This window comes from Garra rufa, chromosome 3 (assembly GCF_049309525.1).
Source record: "Garra rufa chromosome 3, GarRuf1.0, whole genome shotgun sequence".
Classification (NCBI taxonomy): Eukaryota; Metazoa; Chordata; class Actinopteri; order Cypriniformes; family Cyprinidae; genus Garra; species Garra rufa.
Genome location: NC_133363.1, coordinates 51,832,491 through 51,854,405, shown reverse-complemented (window position 1 = coordinate 51,854,405; position 21,915 = coordinate 51,832,491). Strand labels below are relative to the sequence as shown.

The following is a 21,915-nucleotide window of genomic DNA, read 5'->3' as shown; positions in this document are numbered from 1 at the left end:
TTACGCTATTTAAAAAAAATATAATTTAAACTAATTTCATTCAGTGCTTGCGTATTTTAATACTTCAATTTAAAATTGATTTCAGTTAGTTGCCAAGGCAACATTTTTAATTTTCATTTACGTTTTTTAAGTTGTTTTTTTTTATCGCATATTTTAATTTAGCTATTTACCAAAAGCGATTTTAGTGAACGATAGCACTGCTTTATATTCAGACAGCCTGTCTCGACTAAAACATGTTTTGTTCCGATCATATGTTTTAAAAGTTCACCCAGACGCGTATTATAATGGTTCAATAGTTTAGAGAGCTGCGCTCTGTCTGTTTTCTCCTCCCCTTACTCGCTGTGTGTGTTTGCAATCTGTATTTGACTGAGAGCAGAAGTTCATCAATCTCCTTCAGACGTCTCGTGCTCACGACCTGAAAGGAAGGGAACTCGAGCGCTAGCCGTGACAGACCATATGACTGAGATCTCACACGGCGAAATAACATGAACTACACCGTGTCTTCGATCGTGTCTACGAAAATGAACGGCAGATAAAGCATCAGTACAAGCTGCATCCTGATGCCACTTCAGCACCTGGAGGAAAAGGTAATACAAAACCATTCCGCTTAGCTCTTATGCTGCCGTCATTTAAAGCCAGAATTATTCTTTTACAAAGCTTTAAATTACATAGACATCATTGTAAAATGCATATTGTATACTTAGAGGTTTTATATATACAAGATTAAAGCTTACTGTACTCTTACATGTTTCTTTTCATAGACTTTGCAAGTAGTTTACAGTTACAAAAATAAATTTCACTTATTATTCTGCTTCACAGCAAGGCTATAGTGGCTTAGGCTGTAAACTTAACTGATTTTGTTTTATAGTTGTTTTTTCAAAGCGCTTATCAGCATGTCCTGAACCTTGCTCTCCGGTCCCTAAAGATCTTGCATTTGTGTGGCTGTTTAATTATCATGTGCAGTAATTGCCCACTGTCCACCCACTCAGCTCAGTTCTTTAATCATCATCTCTATCTCTTTTTGTTTTTTCTTAATGCAACTTTCGTCTTTTGTGATAAGACCTTCCCAACCATTACACAGCACTTCAAAGCTATACGACTGCTGGAGTTATTGTGTGAAAGGTGGGAATGATTCTAAAGGTCTAAAATGGCTTGCAACAAGTTTGAATTCTAAACTATGTTTTAAAATTTAGAATTTAAACAAGCAGGTGACTCGGAATTCTACAATTGAGGTCAAATGTTTACACCCCCCTTTTAGAATCTGCACAATGTTAATTCTTAGTACTGTGTTGTTACCTGAATGATCCACAGCTGTGCTTTTTTATTTAGTGATAGTTGTTCATTAGTCCCTTGTTTGTCCTGAGCAGTTAAACTGACCACTGTTCTTCAGAAAAATCCTCCAGGTCCCACAAATTCTTTGGGTTTCCAGCATTTTTGTGTTTGAACCCTTTTCAACGATGACTGTATGATTTTGAGATCCATCTTTTCACACTGAGGACAACTGAAGGACTCATATGCAACTATTACAGAAGGTTCAAAGGCTCACTGATGCTTCAGAAGGAAAAAACATGCATTAAGAGTCGGGGGGGGGGGGGGATCATTCAGGTAACAGCTGTGGATCATTCAGGTAACAGTAACAGTATTAAGAATCAAGGGGGTGTAAACTTTTGAACAGGGTCATTTTTATAAATTCAACTATTATTTTCGCTTGTGAAGTATATGGAAAGGAAAAGGAAAGGAGGTGAAGTGAGGCCAAGTATGGTGACCCATACTAGGAATTTGTGCTCTGCATTTAACCCATCCAAGTGCACACACACAGTAGTAAAAACACACACGGAGCAGTGGGTAGCCATTGCTGCAGCGCCCTTGTACCTAGTGCCTTGTACTCACCTCAGTTGTGGTATTTAGGGTGGAGAGAGTGCTGTACAATCACTCCCCCCACCTACAATCGCTGCCGGACCTGAGACTCAAACCTGCAACCTTTGGGTTACAAGTCCGACTCTCTAACCATTAGGCCACGGCTGCCCCCAAATATGTAAACATCTTTAATGTGAAATATCTTATTCAGGTCAATACTAAATAAACAATAACATGCATTTTGCATGATCCCTCTTATTTTGCTTAAATAATTAACATTTGGCAGATTCTGAAACTGTAGCTCCATCAAGTGCAAAATTCCCATTAACTCTCCAGATTTCAAAATGCCATGCAAGACTTATTAGTTAACCTATGCCAAAATTATGCATTGTCAGTGTATAGTTTGCCACAGTCAGCATCAATGGCTTTCAACTTTGAGCTTAATTATACAAGCTGTCAATTAACTAGCCATGTCCCTGTATGTGCATATTTTCCATATCGTCATGTGAAGACGTTTCACAGCCTGTGCTCTTGAGCGTAGCTCTTCTGAGTCCATTGAACCTTGAGGCGCATGTGACAGATCACCATGCTGACGCCTTAAGAAGTCTCCATACTAAAAGTGAGAGAGAGAGAGAGAGAGTGAGAGATAAAATGCCAGAGACTTGAATTGGACTTGACGTTTTAAAAATCCCTCCACTTGGTCTTGGTTGACTAGAGATCAGGTGGATCAATGTCCACGTCAGGGATGGTGATTGATTAAGCCGTCGACTAAGACACACAATCTAGCCTCACACCATAAGGAATATGAGCAAGCTGGATGTTTTTCTTACATGTAGACCTTTTTCTCTGTGCGGCTTTGTTTACACACCTTTAAAAAGCCATTTGCCATGACGTCTAATGGATCCGTAATAGCCATATGTACTTTTGAAACGCAAGAGTGAAAGCTCTTTATGATTGCCCTGTTTCTTTGGAGATTATTATATGTGTGTGCATGTGTGTGTATAAATACCGAACACTCTTCTTCTGTTTTCCCAGATGTCACCTGAAGATCTCAAGAACTAGCTGGGAATTTTTCAGACCTTCTTAAGACTTTTGTTCCTGACTGTAGAACTGATTTAAACAGTCTTTTTCATATCTTCCAACTCTTTGGCCCTTCAAAACAATGGCATCCTACAGCCCCCAACCCACGGAGGACAGTTCCTCAGAGGTGTTGAATGGAAACCTGAAGGCAAGTGGCTCGCAGGAGTCCATGAAACTGAAAAAAGAAATATCTTTGCTCAATGGCGTGTGCCTCATCGTGGGAAACATGATTGGTTCTGGCATCTTCGTTTCACCCAAAGGTGTACTGATGTACAGTGGCTCCTACGGGTTGTCTTTGGTAGTTTGGACAGTTGGTGGGATCTTCTCAGTGTTCGGGGCGCTATGCTATGCCGAGCTCGGGACCACCATCACCAAGTCGGGTGCCAGTTATGCTTACATCCTGGAGGCCTTTGGAGGCTTTTTGGCTTTCATCCGTCTGTGGACTTCTCTTCTAATCATCGAGCCCACCAGTCAGGCTGTGATAGCCATCACCTTCTCCAACTACATGGTGCAGCCCATCTTCCCTTCGTGTATAGCGCCCTACGTGGCCAATCGTCTGCTTGCAGCGGCCTGCATATGTGAGTTGATTCATGTGGATGTGTGTGTACACTACCAGTTTTTAATGTGTTTTTAAAGAAGTCTTTTTCTGATCCAAAGTACAGCAAAAACAGTAAAATTCTGAAATATTTTTTTTTACTATTTAAAAGAACTGTTCTGTATTTGAATATATTTTAAAATGTAATTTGTTCCTGTGATTAAAGGGATAGTTCACCCAAAAATGAAAATTTGATGTTAATCTGCTTACCCCCAGGGCATCCAAGATGTAGGTGACTTTGTTTCCTCAGAAAAACACAAACGAAGATTTTTAACGAAAACCGGTGCAGTCTGCCAGTCAAATAATGGACGTGGATGGGCACCAAACCTTTAAAAGTAAACAAAAACATGCACAGACAAATCCAAATTACACCCTGCGGCTCGTGACGATACATTGATGTCCTAAGACGCGAAACGATCGGTTTTTGCAAGAAACTGAACAGTATTTGGGTGAATGACGGATAAGGATTTAAAATGTGGAAAAAAATAAAACAGGCAAAAAATTTAAATGTTAGTACTTTCTATACTTATTACAGTGTTGTGTATGTAATGCAATGATATTTACACATTTCAAGAATGTAATTAACCATTTTTTTTGATGAATCAGATCTTTTTCCTCATGAAAATGTCATTCCTGGGTAACGTAATAAATTTTAAAATTAATTACATTTCTATCATTGTTGGCATATACAAATGTACTTATCTCCATATTTGGAGCTCAACAAACAATTAGTGCTCAGAAAACTACATTTTAATCACAATTAATATAATCAATTTGGGATTTCATATAGGCACAGGCTCATTTTGGGCTGCTGCTAATTCAAAATTCAGAACCAAATAAAGAAAAAAACTGGAAAATGTTTAAAAATGTTTTCCAATAAAGTAAATAAGACTTGTTTTATCATTAACTCAACAAAAAGCTGAATTGTGTTATCTAACACAGAAATATGGGTTAAATGAATTGCCCGTGTCATTGTTAGCCAGAATGACATACTGTTAGACGGAATGACATTCTGCAATATTTTTCAGGATTACCATAAGAACCATCATCAGTATAATTTTTCTTTCCAACACTCAAATTTGAAACTAAGTAAGATACACTTGACAGTTGCAAAACTCACAGTTTTTAATGATTTAAAAAAAGTACAACAGGCTTTTTGGGAACTGGTCTTGATTTGTAGTAGCTACACACAATAATAATAATAATAATAATAATAATAATAATAATGAGTATTAGATGCAGGTTGTAATCACACCAATTTCATTACAATCGTATTTTCTAAATATTACAGTAAATCTGTAAAATTATAATGCTTCATAAACAATGGCATAGTGTATGATGTGTAATAACACATTACACCGCTAAAACATTTAGGCTTATTACAAATGAGTGTGAACCTATTTTGATTAATATTTCAAGTTTGCTTGTTACTGACACATTATTGTTCCACTGAATCATCACCCTAATACCTTGCTCTCTTTTTTCCAAGATACTCAGCCCTAGCTTCTGCATCTGTGTTTATTCTGGCTCTGAACCGTCTCTGCCTCTCTTTATTAGACAGAGGCATCTGGAAGAACAGAATTGACCTTAAAACACCAGAAGCTATACAAAAGTTTTAAAATGGGTAACACTTTATAATAACGGCACGCTATTAATCATTAGTTAAACATTAGTAAACAGTTAATTCATCATTTATAAAGCATTAAAAGACATTAATAAGCAGTTTATAAATACAGCTATAAATGCTTTATTCTTGATTTAAAAGCATATCTATAATGTGTTTAATAATTGTATTTCCATACTTTAATTTCATACTTGTAGGTAGGCTTATAAATCAAGCATTAAAGGGATAGTTCACCTAAAAAGGAAAATTTGATGTTTATCTGCTTACCCCCAGGTCATCCAAGATATAGGTGACTTTGTTTCCTCAGAAAAACACAAACGAAGATTTTTAACGAAAACCGGTGCAGTCTGCCAGCCTTATCATAGACGTGGATGGGCACCAGACCTTTAAAAGTAAACAAAAAACATGCACAGACAGATCCAAATTACACCCTGCGGCTCATGACGATACATTGATGTCCTAAGACACGAAATTATCGTTTTTTGTGAGAAACTGAACAGTATTTATATCATTTTTTACCTTTGATACACAGCAACATCCATCTGTCCTGTGCACGAGTTTGGCATCAGTCACGTCACATGTGCACGCGCTCTTTGTAGAATACGCAAACGCCGGAAGTGATCTTTCGCATGTACACGACACTCATTTTTTACACAGTGCACACAGACTGTGGGTATAGCGGTTATTCAAAATGGTAATTATTGCGCTTATCCCGATTGTTCAAACTGATTTAAAGCTAAAAGATTACGTTTGCTTGCGCAAACTCATCCGGGACTTTTCACTGATTTCCTCTTACGGCGTTTGCGTATTCTACACCAGAAGTGCGTGCACATGTGACGTGACTGATGCCAAACTCGTGCTCATGACAAATGGACCTGGCTGTGTATCAAAGGTAAAAAATGATATAAATACTGTTCAGTTTCTCGCAAAAAACGATCGTTTCGTGTCTTAAGACATCAATGCGTCATCACGAGCCGCAGGGTGTAATTTGGATTTGTCTGTGCATGTTTTTGTTTACTTTTAAAGGTTTGGTGCCCATCCACATCCATGATAAGGCTGGCAGACTGCACCGGATTTCATTAAAAATCTTCGTTTGTGTTTTTCTGAGGAAACAAAGTAACCTACATCTTGGATGCATTGGGGGTAAGCAGATAAACATCAAATTTTCATTTGTGGGTGAACTATCCCTTTAAGAATTTATAGCTGCATTTTAAATCGTAAATTTATTAATGAATTAACTGTTTAATGATGCTTAAATAATGATTAATAACGTGTAGTTATTATAAAGTATTACCAAATGTGGATATATTAATAATAATGATTACATTATTCATGATTTGACCATTAACATTACAAAAGTTCAATTCAATGATAATTAAATGTGAATCATATGAAATCAAGATGAATGACAGCAAAAATACGGCAAAAAACATACAATTATGTAAATAATGTTAATGTTAATAATATAACTTTAATAACTATACCTAAAAGTTTACAAATGTTAATTAAAAACTAGATTGTTATGCCTATGTCATTCTGGATAACGGATGACATGTCCTGGCTAACAGAGTTTTTTTGTTATCCAAGAATGACATGTTGTTATCCAGGAATGACAAAACAAATATTTTTCTTTATAATCAGGCACTAATTTAACCACCTATGGAAAACTACAACTTAGCCATCATCGCTTTAAGGTAATCTTTTAGATCAAATAGATAGTTTTTTCATATAAAAACATTATAAATAGTTTGTCAGTGTTATCCAAAAGGACACATGATATTGCTACAAAGTGCATCAGTGACCGAAAAGGTCAAAATATCAACATTTTAAGAGACGCTTACTCACCTTTGCACTTGTTCTGGTGCTCCTTCAGGGTCTTCTTTTTGATACAATATTATGTCACATGACATACCACAATGCATTATGGTCTAAAATGGTCATTGGTGTCTGTTATCCAGGAATGACATTACAGAAATCACAATTTGGGGACAAAAGTCTTTCTGTCATTAAAATGTAATTAAGCTCAGTATTATAACCATATTTGCAGGTATCGTTTAAAACATCAATACAATTATGCCCAAGTAGATTTTAAATATTTTATTTTTATTATTTACATTTTTATTGTATTTTTGTACTCAGATTTTAAGCCGGGACAGTTACCCGGAATGACGTTTTGGGACTTTTGAGCTCAATAGTTCCTTAAAGATTAATTATTTATAATGAATTCTCACAAGAGTAATTAAAGAGGGGAAAGTTGAGTCATTTAATGAAATGCATTTAAAAATGTATACATTTTTAATTTTATGAATATGCTTTGGACACCAGAATTGACATGCCACGTCATTGACCCATTTATATCATTTTTTACCTTTGAAACACAGCAAGTCCATCTGTTCTGAGCACGAGCTTATCATCCGGATCGTTACACATGTATGCGCTCTGGCGTAGTATACGCAAACGCCGTAAGGGGAAATCGGTGAAAAGTCCCGGATGAGTTTGCGCAAGCAAATGTAATCTTTTAGCTTTAAATCGGTTTGAACAAACAGGATAAGCGCAAGTAATTACCATTTTGAATAGCCGCTATACCCACAATCTCTGTGCTCTGTGTAAACAATGAGTGTTGTATATATGCGACAGATCGCTTCCGGCGTTTGCGTATACTACGTCAGAGCGCGTTCACATGTCACGAGCCGGATGCTAAACTCGTGCTCAGGACAGATGGACGTGGCTGTGTATCAAAGGTAAAAAATGATATAAAAACTGTTCAGTTTCTCACAAAAATCGATCGTTTTGCGTCTTAGGACATTAATGTATCCACTCATATTATTTGGCTGGCAGACTGCACCGGTTTTCGTTAAAAATCTTGGTTTGTGTTCTGCTGAGGAAACAAAGTCACCTACATCTTGGATGCCCTGGGGGTAAGCTTAATTTTTGGGTGAACTGTCCCTTTAAGGCTAAATTTTCAGCATCATTACTACAGTCTTCAGTGTCACAAGATCCTTCAGAAATCATTCCAATATGCTGATTTGCTGTTCAAGAAACATTTATTATTATTATTATTATTATCAATATTTAAAACAGTTGAGTACTTTTTTAGGAATCTTTAAGATAGAAAGATCCAAAGATCAGCATTTATTTGAAATAAAGAACTAACATTGACATTATTTAACATTATTTAATTAACATTAAACACTATACTATTCAAAAGCTTGGAGTCAGTATCATTTTTTGGTGGGCAGGGTGGATGAAATTATAGAAATTAATACTTTTATTTAGTAAGGATGCTTTAAATTGATTGTTTTTCCTGACAGTGATGATAAAGAAATTTATAATGTTACAAAAGATACAAATAAATGCTTTTCTTCTGAACTTTCTATTCATCAAAGAAACCTGAAAAAATTCTAGTTGTTTAAACAGCAAAAAATTACAATGATTTCTGAAGGATCATGTGACTGGAGTAATGCTAAAAATTTTGCTTTTGAAATCACAGGAATAGTTCACATTTTAAAATATTCTCAAATCGAAGAAAATACTTCTTCACAAACATTAAAAATTGTACTGTTCAAAAGGTTTGTATACCTTAAAGGTCTTTGTGCACTAAGTCCAAAATTCTCGTCCGAAATTTTTGCACGTTAAAAAATAAATGCGACCTCATTTTGTGTCAATCACGTTTACAAACTCTCTCCGATTTGTTAACTGCCTCCGATCAGGTTAAATTTTCTGTGTTTTTGCATCCTTAGCAAGCATTTTGATAGGAAAGGATGACGAATACAAAAAAAAAAAAGCATACAAAATTTTTGGACTCAGTGTGCAATGACCTTCAAGTCTTCGAGTCTTCAAGAACAACATTTGAGCAATGAGGGTTAAAATGAATAGTTCACCCATAATCATTTACCTACCATTTCAAGACCCTATGATTTATTTATTTTAAATTCATTTATTTATTTTTTGCTTCTGTGGAACACATGAGACATTTTTAACACTATACACTAGTGTTCAAGAGTTTGGGGTCAGTAAAAAAAATGTTGAAAGAGGGACACATTAAATTTATCATAAATGCTGTTCTTTTGAATTTTCTTGTTATAAAAGAATCTTTTAAAATGTGTCATGGTTTCCACTAAAATATTATGCAGCACAACTGTTTTTAACATTGATAGTAAATGGAAAGTTTCTTGAGCACCAAATATTAGCATATTAGAATGATTTCTAAAGAATTTTGTGACACTGAAAACTGGAGTAATGATGCTGATCATTAAATATCCAATTTCAGCTTTGCCATCACAGGATTACACAGGATACATAATAACAAAAACAGTTATATTAAATTGCTATAATATTTCACAATATTACAGTTTTTACTGTATTTTTTCTTAAAGGGGCTATATGTAACTTTTTCCCCAAAATAAACGTAACAATAGCCTTTTTATTTGACCATTTATGACTCAAACATCTCCTGATGAGCATACTGACACCTTGTCAGCTCACAGTGGGTGCACCTATAAGCCTGTATCCTATTTTTCCTATTTTCTGTCGGGTCAGATTTTTCGTGCGCTGTCTGCGGATGTGACGTCAAGCGCGTTCATGTTAAACGTTTCAGATCGCTCTTGCCGCAAAGATCTCACGCTAGTCCGCAATTAGCCTACAATATATGTACTTGACTGTTCTTACCTCTGTAAACATAATGTTGACTTCTTAGCAGCGGAGCGTGCACTGCAAGAGCGAGCAGAAAGAAAGAGCAGTTCCGTTTTTTGGCCACAGGTGCCAGTTTAAATTTCAGAAAGTTGCATATAGCCCCTTTAATGTGGCCTTAAATGACTTAAAACATTTCAAAAACCTCACTGACCCCAAACCTTTGAATGTCAATGTGCTTTGCCACTGTGCAATGGCTTATATTTCAGTCCGTTCCTGAAATATTTTCATCAAGTGGACTGTGTTTTTGATATTCTTCCGGTGCTTTTATCCCAGTTTGGAGCTTGACAGTTTGTCTTTTTTGTCAAAAAGTGGCCAGAAGAAGAAGAAAGTGTTTCAAATGACATGAGGATGTGTAAATGATGACAGAATTAAAATTTTGGGGTTTAATTAGCTCTTGAATCCTAAGTTTAGTTGCTTTTCAATTCACTGAATGTTAGTGAAGTTGGTAGCACTTTGAAAGTGAGCGAAGAGTGAAAAAATGGCAGCAGGAAGTGGGTAGCAGGTAGCAGTTTAACACTGCACAAACACAGAGCTACATTTACCACAGACAGCAAGAGTGCATGAAATGGTATAAAACATCATGAGAAATATACGGAGTTCAAAAGACACTCACAAACAAAGTAAGATAAATCTGTGGTACCATAACAGTACTTTTTGGTAAGGGGAGGAAAAAAGAAATGATGACGTTATGAGAAATAGCGAAAGCCTGTCAGTATTTGATGTTGAGTGGAAAAGGGAAGGAGAAGAGAATGCGTCAGATGAGTGCTGCTGATGTTGAGGGTTACATTCACGTGATTCGTCTCGCTCAGCACAGACATGCACGACACCACAAAAAGTGCAAACTGAGACAGAAATAATAGTTGAACTGGCAGTTCTTGAAATGCTCCAGAATTTTGAAATCTAAGATTTTTTTCACACACACAGCATAATCTGGATCAGTGGTTCTCAACCCTGGTCTTGCATTCAGGGTTCACATCAGCTCATTAGGTCATCAGCTAATTAATAGCAACTCCATGACCTGAAATAGGTGTGTCACAAAAGAGACATTAAAATTGCAATATTTGAGAAACTCAGATATAGATAAAGATATTTTGTGTCTAAGAAATAACCTTTTGTGACAAAAAGAAAAAAAATGTTTGGCTTCCATAAAATGTGTAAACATATTATATCCACAAATCTACATTATGTGAATCTGATTGCAACACACACATGCACACTTCATTGAAAGATAAGAAGCAATACCAAGAACTAGAAGCTAAAGTCCTTCCGATTAACAGTCTTGCCTTTATGACTAATAGCTAATGATAGCTCAGTATGGAATGGAGCCAAAAGCACATCCAGATTGATAACGATAGCAGTCTCATGCTAAAGATACACTTTCTATCTCTGTCTTTTCTCACAAATACAATGTATACTTTCTTCTGATTATCTTTGTTTTGTACTACGGGCCCATTGAATGCTTAAATCTGATTGGCTGACCGCTGACGAACGTTCTGTGATGTGCATTAGCTCTGCAGTGAGGACTGCTTGTTATTTTCAGGAAAACGTACAGTGATCATAGTTCCAGCCAGCTCTTGACCACATTACATGTCTATATCACTTGGATTCACTTTTTTCAAAGGGCCTTACAGCCTACAAAACAAAACCCACAATGATACTGGCCAAACAAATAAATACAGTCAAAGTCAAAGTCAACTTTATTGTCAATTCTGCCACATGTACAGGACATACAGAGAATTGAAATTGCGTTACTCTCAGACCCATGGTGCATACAAGTAACATTAAATACAAACAGTAACATTAAATACAAAGGTAGAATTTAAAAAAATATGAATAAATACAAATAAACATAATATATAAAATTAAAAACACAATATACAAGTAAGGGCACATGGTAGAGAGTGCAAACCACGTAAACAATGTAAACAATGTAGTGCAACAGAGCTTGTAAAGTGTAAAAGTGTCAGAGCAGTCTTGTTACTGTCTATGAATAGTGTGAGGTAGTTGGCAGACCAATGCTGCACAAAGTGACTGGTGCAGGTCAGTGTGTGTGTGTGTGTGTGTGTGTGTGTGTGTGTGTGTGTGTGTGTTAGAGTTCAGAAAGTTGTGGGGCAGAAGAGGGGAGTGGGGGCAGAGCCGGGAGAGAGTTGAGCTACCTGACAGCCTGATGGGTGAAGCTGTCCTTCAGTCTGCTGGTCCTGGCCTGGAGACTCCGCAGTCTCCTCCCTGATGGCAGCAGGCTGAAGAAGCTTTGCATTGGGTAGGTGGGATCGGCTGCTATGCAGTAAACACTAGGATAAAAACGACAGATTATTTCCATGTTTTTGCCACAAAATGACGTTTTATTATGTACGGAAAGCACATACTCTGTTTTTCCCACTCTCTCTCCCTCACAGACGCGTGCACACATGTTAGCATACGCGCTAATGTTGTTAACGCTGCTCTGATGATTAACAACTCAAAAACTACATGACATTTCTCACAAGCCGAGGTAACAACGGCATGGTCTTGAAGAAAATGAACTTAAAAGTTTCACTGTTAGTAGAGACGCTGCTGATCACTTTTGAGAGGTAATTCACAAGCTTAATCTCTCTCTCTTTCCGTCTGTCTAAACTTTGTTATTAACTGCATTAGTCTGCTATCAATGGCTCAAGCATCGTCACTAATGACTATCGCGAAAAGAAATCCTTTTTGTCTGTTCCTGATCTAGAAATAGTGATTCATGCATTAATTTCTTCACGCTTGGATTGCTGCAATGCGCTTTATGTAGGAATAAGTCAATCTCTAATCTCAAAACTGCAGCTGGTTCAAAATGCTGCTGCAAGGCTCCTTACTGGTACTACGAAAAGGGAGCATATTACACCTGTTTTGGAACGGCTCCACTGGCTTCCTGTGAGATATCGAATTCAGTATAATGTGTTGTTGTTTGTTTATAAAGCTGTTCATGATATGGCCCCGGGATATATCACGGACTTGGTGCTTATGAACTCTGGTAGATCACAAAGGTCATCTAATTGTTTACTGCTCTTTGTTCCAAGAACTCGTCTAAAAACAAAAGGGGATAGAGCTTTTTCTGTCATTGGCCCTAGACTGTGGAATGCGCTTCCCCCTGATATTAGACTTGCACCATTAGTTGATGTTTTTAAAATTCACGTGAAAACGTATCTGTACTCTGTGGCTTTTAATTCTTGATTCTATCATTGTATGGTATGTGGCTTGTGTTTCTTTTTTTAGATGTACAGTCCTTTGGTCTACATTTTAGTAGAAAGGGCTATATAAATAAATAAGACTTGAGACTTGAGACTAGCTCTAAAGTGACGTTTTGGAATTAGCAACGAAGGCGTTGGATGAGCTGCTTAAAAATCCTACTCACAATAGCCTTTTCAGGACAAAACCCAGACAAACGGCTTGAAATATATCATCTGATTGATGACTTGAGGTGTGGTATCTGTAGTATAAGAAGAATAATTGGCTTCAGTCCGTTGAATTCTTAGAAAATAATGCACACCAGAGGTGTAAAGGTATTTTTCAATTATTCCTTACTTAAGGGACATTAATATTCACAATGTTAATATTATTTGTACTTGTCCTATTTCAAAGAAAAATTCTGTCATGTACCAGGCATGTCATTCCAAATCTGTATGACTTACTTTATTCTGTGGAACACAAAAGATGATACTTTTAAAAGTGTTGGTAGTTAAACAGTTCTTGTAACCATTGATGCCTATTGGAAAAAAAAAATATTTTATCTTCCAAAGAAGATCCAAACAGGTTTGAATTTGTAATGATATGAGAGTGAGTAAATGATAAAAGAATGTTCATTTGGGGTTAATGGTCCCTTTAAGCATTAATATTTACATTTAATCATCAAGCCTATCCGAAACAAAATAACATCACATTATAACATATATTCATATTCCACAAAAACACATAATCACTTACTCATGTCGTAGATATTGTTAATATAGTGAAAGTCAATGATGTTAATTTTACAATAGCATTTTTATCATTTTAAAAGATGACATAAGCATACAGGAATGAGACCCATATCTGGCTGTGTACTATCTGCCCTCCTTAAGCAGAGAGACTCTAGATTAGAAACGGGTGTGCGAGCAGTTTATGAACTTGAGGCAACATTGATAGCAGCCATAACAGATAAGATGAAGTCAGAGCAAGACTAGTAAACTTTTTTTTTTTAGAAATGTGGTGTTTTCCAACTGGTAATGGGTCAGACAGTGACTGTATCTTGTAAGAGTTAGTAAGTCATGTGACACATGGTAACTTCCTCATTTGGTGTCAAGGCTACTAAATGCAAACTGCCCACTCTGATTCTCAATTTCAGTTCACTTTCCACAGATTTTTTTATTTTCCTGTACGAATGCACAAATACAAATATTAATGTTTGCAATACAAAGCAATACATATTTGTTCCAAACTGTTTGAATGCACCTTCCTGGAATGCAGTATCAAAGCACAGGTGCTTACAGCTGGATTTTGTGTACGACAAAAAAAATGCCCTGCTCGCACACGCAAACTTTAGTGCTGCCCTAAGCTATTTCGTTCCTTGCAAAACAACCAGCAGGAGTGCTAGAGTCAGCAGCTCTGCTTCCTCAAGCCAGGAAGACTACCTTACAAAAGACACACACATGATCACACACACACTCCCTTTGTCCAAACCTCTCACACAAATCAAGACATTCCAGGGTCAGAACAAACTGACCCCTGAAGATCATTGATCCTCTTGGAAAACAGGGGAAGACCGTATGCATTTCATGGTATTGCTGTGATGTTGTGACTAGACTCGCAAGAACACCCATGTGGATCCTTAAAGAGATAGCCCACCCAAAAATTAACATTCTGTTATAATTTACTCACCATTTCAAACCGGTATGACTTGCTGTCGTCTGTGGAACACAGAAGATAATATTTTAAAGAATGTTGGTAACTAAACCATTTTGGTTGGCAATGAATTCCATGGAAGTCAATCGGAATCAAAACTGGTAATTCTTCAAAATATGTGACCCTGGAGCACAAAACCAGTCTTAAAGGTTGCATCAGCGATTTCTAGCCTAAAACATAAAGTGTCAATTTCAGCTGACCTTTCTTCACGATCCGCTCGCTGCCTGCCCCATAAATTGTCTGTGAAAAAACCGCATCTCTCTGGTCAGCCTAGGGTCCGAGATATGCCAAAAAAACAATCGGCGCTATCAACTATTCCACAGATAAACAAACAGTGTTCCAACCAATCAGCGTCAGGGGTTTGGTGTTGTGGACTTTCCTACTGGTGCAGGGATGTGAGGGAGGCGGAGCGAAAGTCCAAAACACCAAACCCCTGACGCTGATTGGTTGGAACACTGTTTGTTTATCTGTGGAAAGGTTGGTAGTGCCGATTGTTTTTTTGGCATATCTTGGACCCTAGGCTGACCAGAGAGACGCGGTTTTTTCACAGACAATTTATGGGGCAGGCAGCGAGCGGATCGTGAAGAAAGGTCAGCTGAAATTGACACTTTATGTTTTAGGCTAGAAATCGCTGATACAACCTTTAAGTAGAACGGGTATATTTGTAGCAATTGTATGGGTCAAAATGATCGATTTTTCTTTTATACCAAAAATCATTAGGATATTAAGCATGAAGATAGTTTGTAAATTTCATACTGTAAATATATAAAAACAAATTTTTTAATTAGTAATGTGCATTGCGAAGAACTTCATTTAGACAACTTTAAAGACAATTTTCTCAATATTTAGATTTTTTTGCACCCTCAGATTCCAGTTTTTCAACATACCATACATCAATGGAAAGCTTGTTTATTCAGCTTTCAGATGATGTATGAATCTCCATTTTAACAAAAATTACCCTAATAACTGGTTTTGTGGTCCAGGGTCACATAAATTCATTGGAATGACATGAGGTAGATAAATGAAGACATTTTTGGCCGGGCTGTCTTTTTGAAGCCGAATAGATATCCACCCTAGATATGCAAGTCACAAAATATTAATAAAGTGTTTGTTCTTCACCTGTGTTTGTCCTTAGGCTTGCTGACCTTTGTGAACTGTGCCTATGTAAAGTATGGAACACGCGTTCAGGACTTTTTCACCTACGCGAAGGTCATCGCCCTCATCGCTGTCATCATCACTGGACTAGTCAAGATATTCCAGGGTAAAGCTATTCTGGAGACTGTTTTACACCTGTTTTTAACTTATATCTGTATATATCATATAATCTGATTATGCTTGTTTATGTGTGTTTGTGGTCTAGGTTACACACAGAATTTTGAAGGGTTGTTCACAGGTTCATCTCAGGATCCAGGTGCTGTGGCACTGGCGTTATATTCTGCTCTCTTCTCCTACTCTGGATGGGACACACTCAACTTTGTCACTGAGGAGATCAAAAATCCTGAGAGGTGATCTATCTATCTATCTATCTATCTATCTATCTATCTATCTATCTATCTATCTATCTATCTATCTATCTATCTATCTATCTATCTATCTATCTATCTATCTATCTATCTAATCTATCTATCTATTTAAAGGCCTTATTGTTACTCGATTTACTTAATGGACACAGCAAGCACGTGATTGGATCACATGCCATTTTGTGGGCTGCTCAGGTCCGTCATGTGACTAGAGCTCCCCTTCAACCTTCCTACCCACAAACTATCCAAACACTTCTCCATTTGGGCCTCTGGGTTGAAGTAAAAATCATCTGTGTACATGTGAAACACATTTGTCAGCATTAGGGAAACTGTTGCTCTAGGAGCTTTGAGAGTTGTAGACCTAATTGCAGGCCAGGTATTGTATGTGTGATAATGCATTCTGCTTCCCTCTGGTGGTCATCTTGTTTTGTAGAAATCTCCCGCTGGCCATTGCTATCTCCATGCCCATTGTCACAGTAATCTACATTCTTACCAATTTGGCTTACTATACTATCCTGCCTATTCCTGCCATTCTGGACAGTGACGCCGTGGCTGTGGTGAGTATACCCTACTGTTAAAAAGTTAAGGGTTGGTAAGATTTTTAAAAGTTTTTGTAATAGGTTATTTAGCAAGGACGCATTAAATTGATCAAAAGTGACAGTAAATGCATGTGTAATATTATACAAAAATTTCTTTCTATTCACAAAAGAAGACTGAAAAATATTATGGTTTCCACAAAAATATTAAGCAAAATATTACAATCATTTCTTAAAGGTTTAGTTCACTTCCAGAATAAAAAAGCAATGTCTGTCTTTCTTCAGTAGTAAAGAAAATAAGGTTTTTGAGGAAAACATTCCAGGATTTTTCTCCATATTGTGGACTTCAATGGAAGCCAACAGTTAAAGGTCCAAATTGCAGCTTCAAAGGGCTCTACACGATCCCAGTCAAGCAATAAGGGTTTTGTCAAGTGAAACAATTGTCATTTTCTAAAAAAAAAAAAAAATAATTAAAATGTATATACTTTTCAACCACAAATGCTTGTCTTGCACCGACCCAGTGTTTACAAAGTGAACATGCAAAGAAAGTCAAACAATGATGTCTGACGATTATTAAGTTGGAGAAGAAAGTGAGATGGAGTTTTTCGCCCTACTCTACATTTTTGAACCAAAGTACACAGCCAAAGAACTAATCGTGTGACTTTTTCAATGTAATTACGTAATGTGTGAAGATGCTCATGTGCATAGCAGAACATTTGTGGTTAAAAAGTACATACATTTATATATATATTTTTAGAAAATGACCGATTTCACTAGATAAGACCCTTATTTTTAGAAAATGGCAGATGTTTCACTAGATAAGACCCTTATTCCTCTGCTGAGATTGTGTGGAGCACTTTGAAGCTGCACTGAAACTGCAATTTGGACCTTCAACCCGTTGGCTCCCACTGAAGTCCACTATATGGAGAAAATTCCTGGTATGTTTTCCTCATAAACCTTAATTTCTTTTCGACTGAAGAAAGAAAGGCCTGGTCAAGATAATCCAATAATATTATAAATGCCATTACAGTCACTTTTGATCAATTTAATGCATCCTTGCTGAATAAAAGTGTTAAATAAAAAAATAATAATACTCAAAGTAAACTTCTGAAGAGTAGTGTACATTAAAAAAAGAAAAGAAAAGCAGGTACAAGTTTTATTCATCTAGCTATTCTACTGAGTTTCTTGCCTAATTAATTAATAATTAATTAAAAAAATGTTTAATTCACAGACATTTGCAGACCAGGTATTTGGGTATTTTAATTGGACAATACCAGTCGCTGTTGCCTTCTCTTGCTTTGGAGGATTAAACGCATCCATAGTGGCTGCATCAAGGTGAGTAGCATCTAAAACATGTACCATAACCAGTGTCATTTCTGCCATCTAATTCACCACATTATTCCCTCTCAGGCACCATTTTCATTCTATGTTTCATTCTTAGCTCATTTTCCAATTTCTCATTCTCATATCTCCACTCAGACTGTTCTTCGTGGGCTCCAGAGAGGGCCACCTGCCAGACTACCTGTGCATGATTCACGTCAGCCGCTTTACCCCCATCCCTGCCCTACTCTTCAATGTCAGTTCCCATCACAACATCTTCATTTGTGTCATCATATGCTGTATTACATGTACTTGTGTTTTGTTTCAATTGTGTGTTTTCACCTGATTCACCTGACCTTTATGTCTTTAAAGTCATCATTCGTGTCTATAAATCTAAGTGTAGCTATTCTGAGATGTCTTGTTGTGTGATAGGGTGCCATGGCTCTTGTGTACCTGTGTGTGGAGGATGTCTTTAGACTGATCAACTACTACAGCTTCAGCTACTGGTTCTTCGTGGGTCTGTCTATCCTGGGACAGATGTACCTGCGATGGAAACAACCAGACAGACCACGACCACTAAAGGTAACCACACAAACCAACATCTCCCATGTATTATGTTATTTTACATAAAAGACATTTACATATTAGTAGTATACAAATTTATAAAAATGACCCTGTTCAAAAGTTTACATACACTTCATTTTTAATACTGTGTTGTTACTTGAATGATCCACAGGTGTTTTGTTTTGTTTAGTGATAGTTGTTCATGAGTCCCTTGTTTGTCCTGAACAGTTAAACTGCCTGCTGTTCTTCAGAAAAATCCTTTAGCTCCCTCAAACTCGTGGTTTTTCAGCATTTTTGTGTATTTGAACCCTTTGCAACATGCTTCAGAAGGAAACACAATGCTTTAAGAGCCAGGGGTGTAAACTTTTGAACAGAACGAAGATTCTATATATGTATGTATATTTTTCTTATTTTGCCTAAATATCATATATTTTTTCATTTAGTACTGCTATTAGAAGCTATAGAAGATATTTACATGTTTGCCAGAAGACAAAATAACTAAAATTTACCCTGATCTTTAAATTAAAAAAGTTCCCCAGTTCCCCAGCTCCCAATGCGTCATGTTTCTTTCTGAAGTATCAGTGAGCATTTGAACCTTCTGTAGTAGTTGTATACGATTCCCTCAGTTGTCCGCCATGTGAAAAGATGGATCTCAAAATCATACAGTCATTGTTGGAAAGGGTTCAAATACACACAAATGCTGAAAGATTTTTCTGAAGAACAGTGAGCAATTTGACTGTTCAAGACAATTCATGAACAACTATGACTAAAAAAACACACATCTGTGGATCATTCAGGATGAACAGGGCCATTTTTAGAAATTCAACTATTATTTTCTCTTGCAGACTACACTACATGTAAATGTCTTTTATGTAAAATATCTTATTCAGGTCAGTATTAAATAAAAAAATACATGTATTTTGTATGATCTCTCTTATTTTGGTAAAATAATTAACATTTTGCAGATTCTGCAAGGAGTATGTAAACTTTTGACCTCAACTGTAAAAAGTCACACTATATTATATAAAGTACACATTGTGAGATATGAAATTGCAATTGTGCTGAAAAAAAAAAAAAAAAAAAAAAAACAGCTAATACCAGCCTAGGCTGGTTTTAGCTGGTTTTTTTTTCACCAGGGAAGTCATAATTGTGAAATATAAATATCTGGTATCCTGCTGTTGTTGTCATCAAAAATTGCATCAATATATTATATATCATAATATTATTATATTATATACCATTAATATAGTAATACATTATAGATTTGGTCAGAAGCAATTATCAAAAGTTAGCAATTATCATGTAGCTTGAAGTCAGAAATGTAAACATACATTTGCGAATGGAAGTCGCGTTTACCTGAGGAAACGCGTTCCTTAAATCGATTTCGCGAATGTCATTACTCATAACTATTATGGATTTATGTCTTACAAATATATCACAAATGAGCGCCGAAATACGATATGCTTTGTGTGAGACGAACTACTAACAAAAGTTAACTCAAGCAGGCTTACTGAATAGTCTATCATTCATTATACCTTTTCTTTTTCTTCCAGCTCAGCCTGTTCTTCCCAATTATATTCTGCCTCTGCACAGTATTTCTTGTGGTGGTGCCTTTATATAGCGACACCATCAACTCATTAATCGGCATTGCCATCGCTTTATCAGGAGTGCCCGTCTACTTCCTGTGCTGCCATCTACCTGCCACACGCAGGCCTATGTGGCTCAGGAAGTTTATTGGTAAGACTCCTAACAGTGATTTAGATTTACAGAGTTCATATTGCTCCTGATACTGATATGGATATGTCTGTTTTCATTTCCAGCATCGTTTGGTTTACTCATTCAGAAGGTGTGCTACTGTGTTCTTACCGAGATGGACAGAGAGGATGAAAAGACAGAGTAGAAGATGATGCACTGAAAACTGGACTCATAAACCTCTGGACTCACAACTGGACATGCAATACACAAGCTGCTGATGTGATTAAACTCGTTTTACACTGGTTTACACAGATATCATTTTAGATTGATCAGATTTCATGCGAAAACTCCCTTTAAGTCAAAGCAAATCCTTTATATTTATTAGAGATATTTATGCTGCGTTTTGATCAGTTCAGTGCTGGTTTGATGGGGAACAGTAAACCTTCTCTACGAAGAAACTACCTTTGGACTTTGAGGTTGTTGCGGGACTTGGTAAAATGATGAAATTATAGCACTGATAACAGGAATTATTTAGAGACATTTGTTTCGAAACCACTATAAACCTAAATCTTGCATATTAATTGAACATACATTTTAGATGTGTGTACACTGAAAGTCTAATTAAACACCTTGTGTGTTACAGAAAGGAATTGCCAATACAACATCTTTATCTTTCAGGCGTTTATATAAATACTGAAAGCAGTATTTTCCATGTTTTCTATTCTTTCCTAAAGACTGAAATGGCAAAGGCAGTGTTATTTTGGATTTGTGATAAATAACTGGTTGAGTACAACAAAAAATAAACTAAATAAAGGACAAATGATGCAAAACCTGTGTATGTTAATCATGAAGGGACACGTACACAGTACAGTACAGGTGAAGTCAAAAGTTCATATAGTTGCAGAATCTGCAAAATGTTAATTATTTTAATATAATAAGAGGGATCATACAAAATGCATGTTACTTTTTATTTAGTACTGACTTGAACAAGATATCTTACATAAAAGATGTTTGCATATAGTCCCGAGAGAAAATAATAATAGAATTTATAAAAATTACCCCATTTAAAAGTTTACATACACTCGATTTTTAATACTGTGTTGTTATATAAATGACCCACAGCTTTTTTTTATTTTGTTGTGATAGTTGTTCAAGAGTCCCTTGTTTGTCCTGAACAGTTAAACTCCCCGCTTTTCTTCAAAAAAATCCTTCAGGTCCCACAAATTCTTTCGTTTTTTTTTTTTTTAGCATTTTTGTGTATTTGAACTCTTTCTAACAATCACTGTATGATTTTGAGATCCATCTTTTCACACTGAGGACAACTGTGGGACTCATATGCAACTATTACAGAAGGTTCAAGCACTCACTGATGCTTCAGAAGGAGCCGGGGGTGTAAGCTTTTGAACAGAATGAAAATGTGCACATTTTTCTTATTTTGCCTAAATGTATTTTTTCCTTTAGTACTCCCCTTCAGAAGCTGCAGAAGATATTTACATGCATATGAGTCCCTCAGTTGTCCTCCGTGTGTAAAGA

At 36.4% G+C, this 21,915-nt stretch overlaps 1 protein-coding gene across 1 annotated transcript; it reads left to right on the top strand.

The window, feature by feature from the left end:
* The first annotated feature begins 383 nt into the window (after nucleotides 1-383).
* On the top strand, nucleotides 384-21,230 carry slc7a7 (solute carrier family 7 member 7). Its single transcript, XM_073837287.1, has 10 exons — nucleotides 384-587; nucleotides 2,893-3,515; nucleotides 15,883-16,008; nucleotides 16,108-16,252; nucleotides 16,701-16,824; nucleotides 18,035-18,138; nucleotides 18,283-18,379; nucleotides 18,556-18,705; nucleotides 20,241-20,424; nucleotides 20,508-21,230. Exons 2-10 carry the CDS (start codon nucleotides 3,020-3,022, stop codon nucleotides 20,585-20,587), a joined length of 1,506 nt encoding a protein of 501 aa, XP_073693388.1. The 5' UTR covers nucleotides 384-587; nucleotides 2,893-3,019; the 3' UTR covers nucleotides 20,588-21,230.
* The last annotated feature ends 685 nt before the right edge of the window (nucleotides 21,231-21,915 follow it).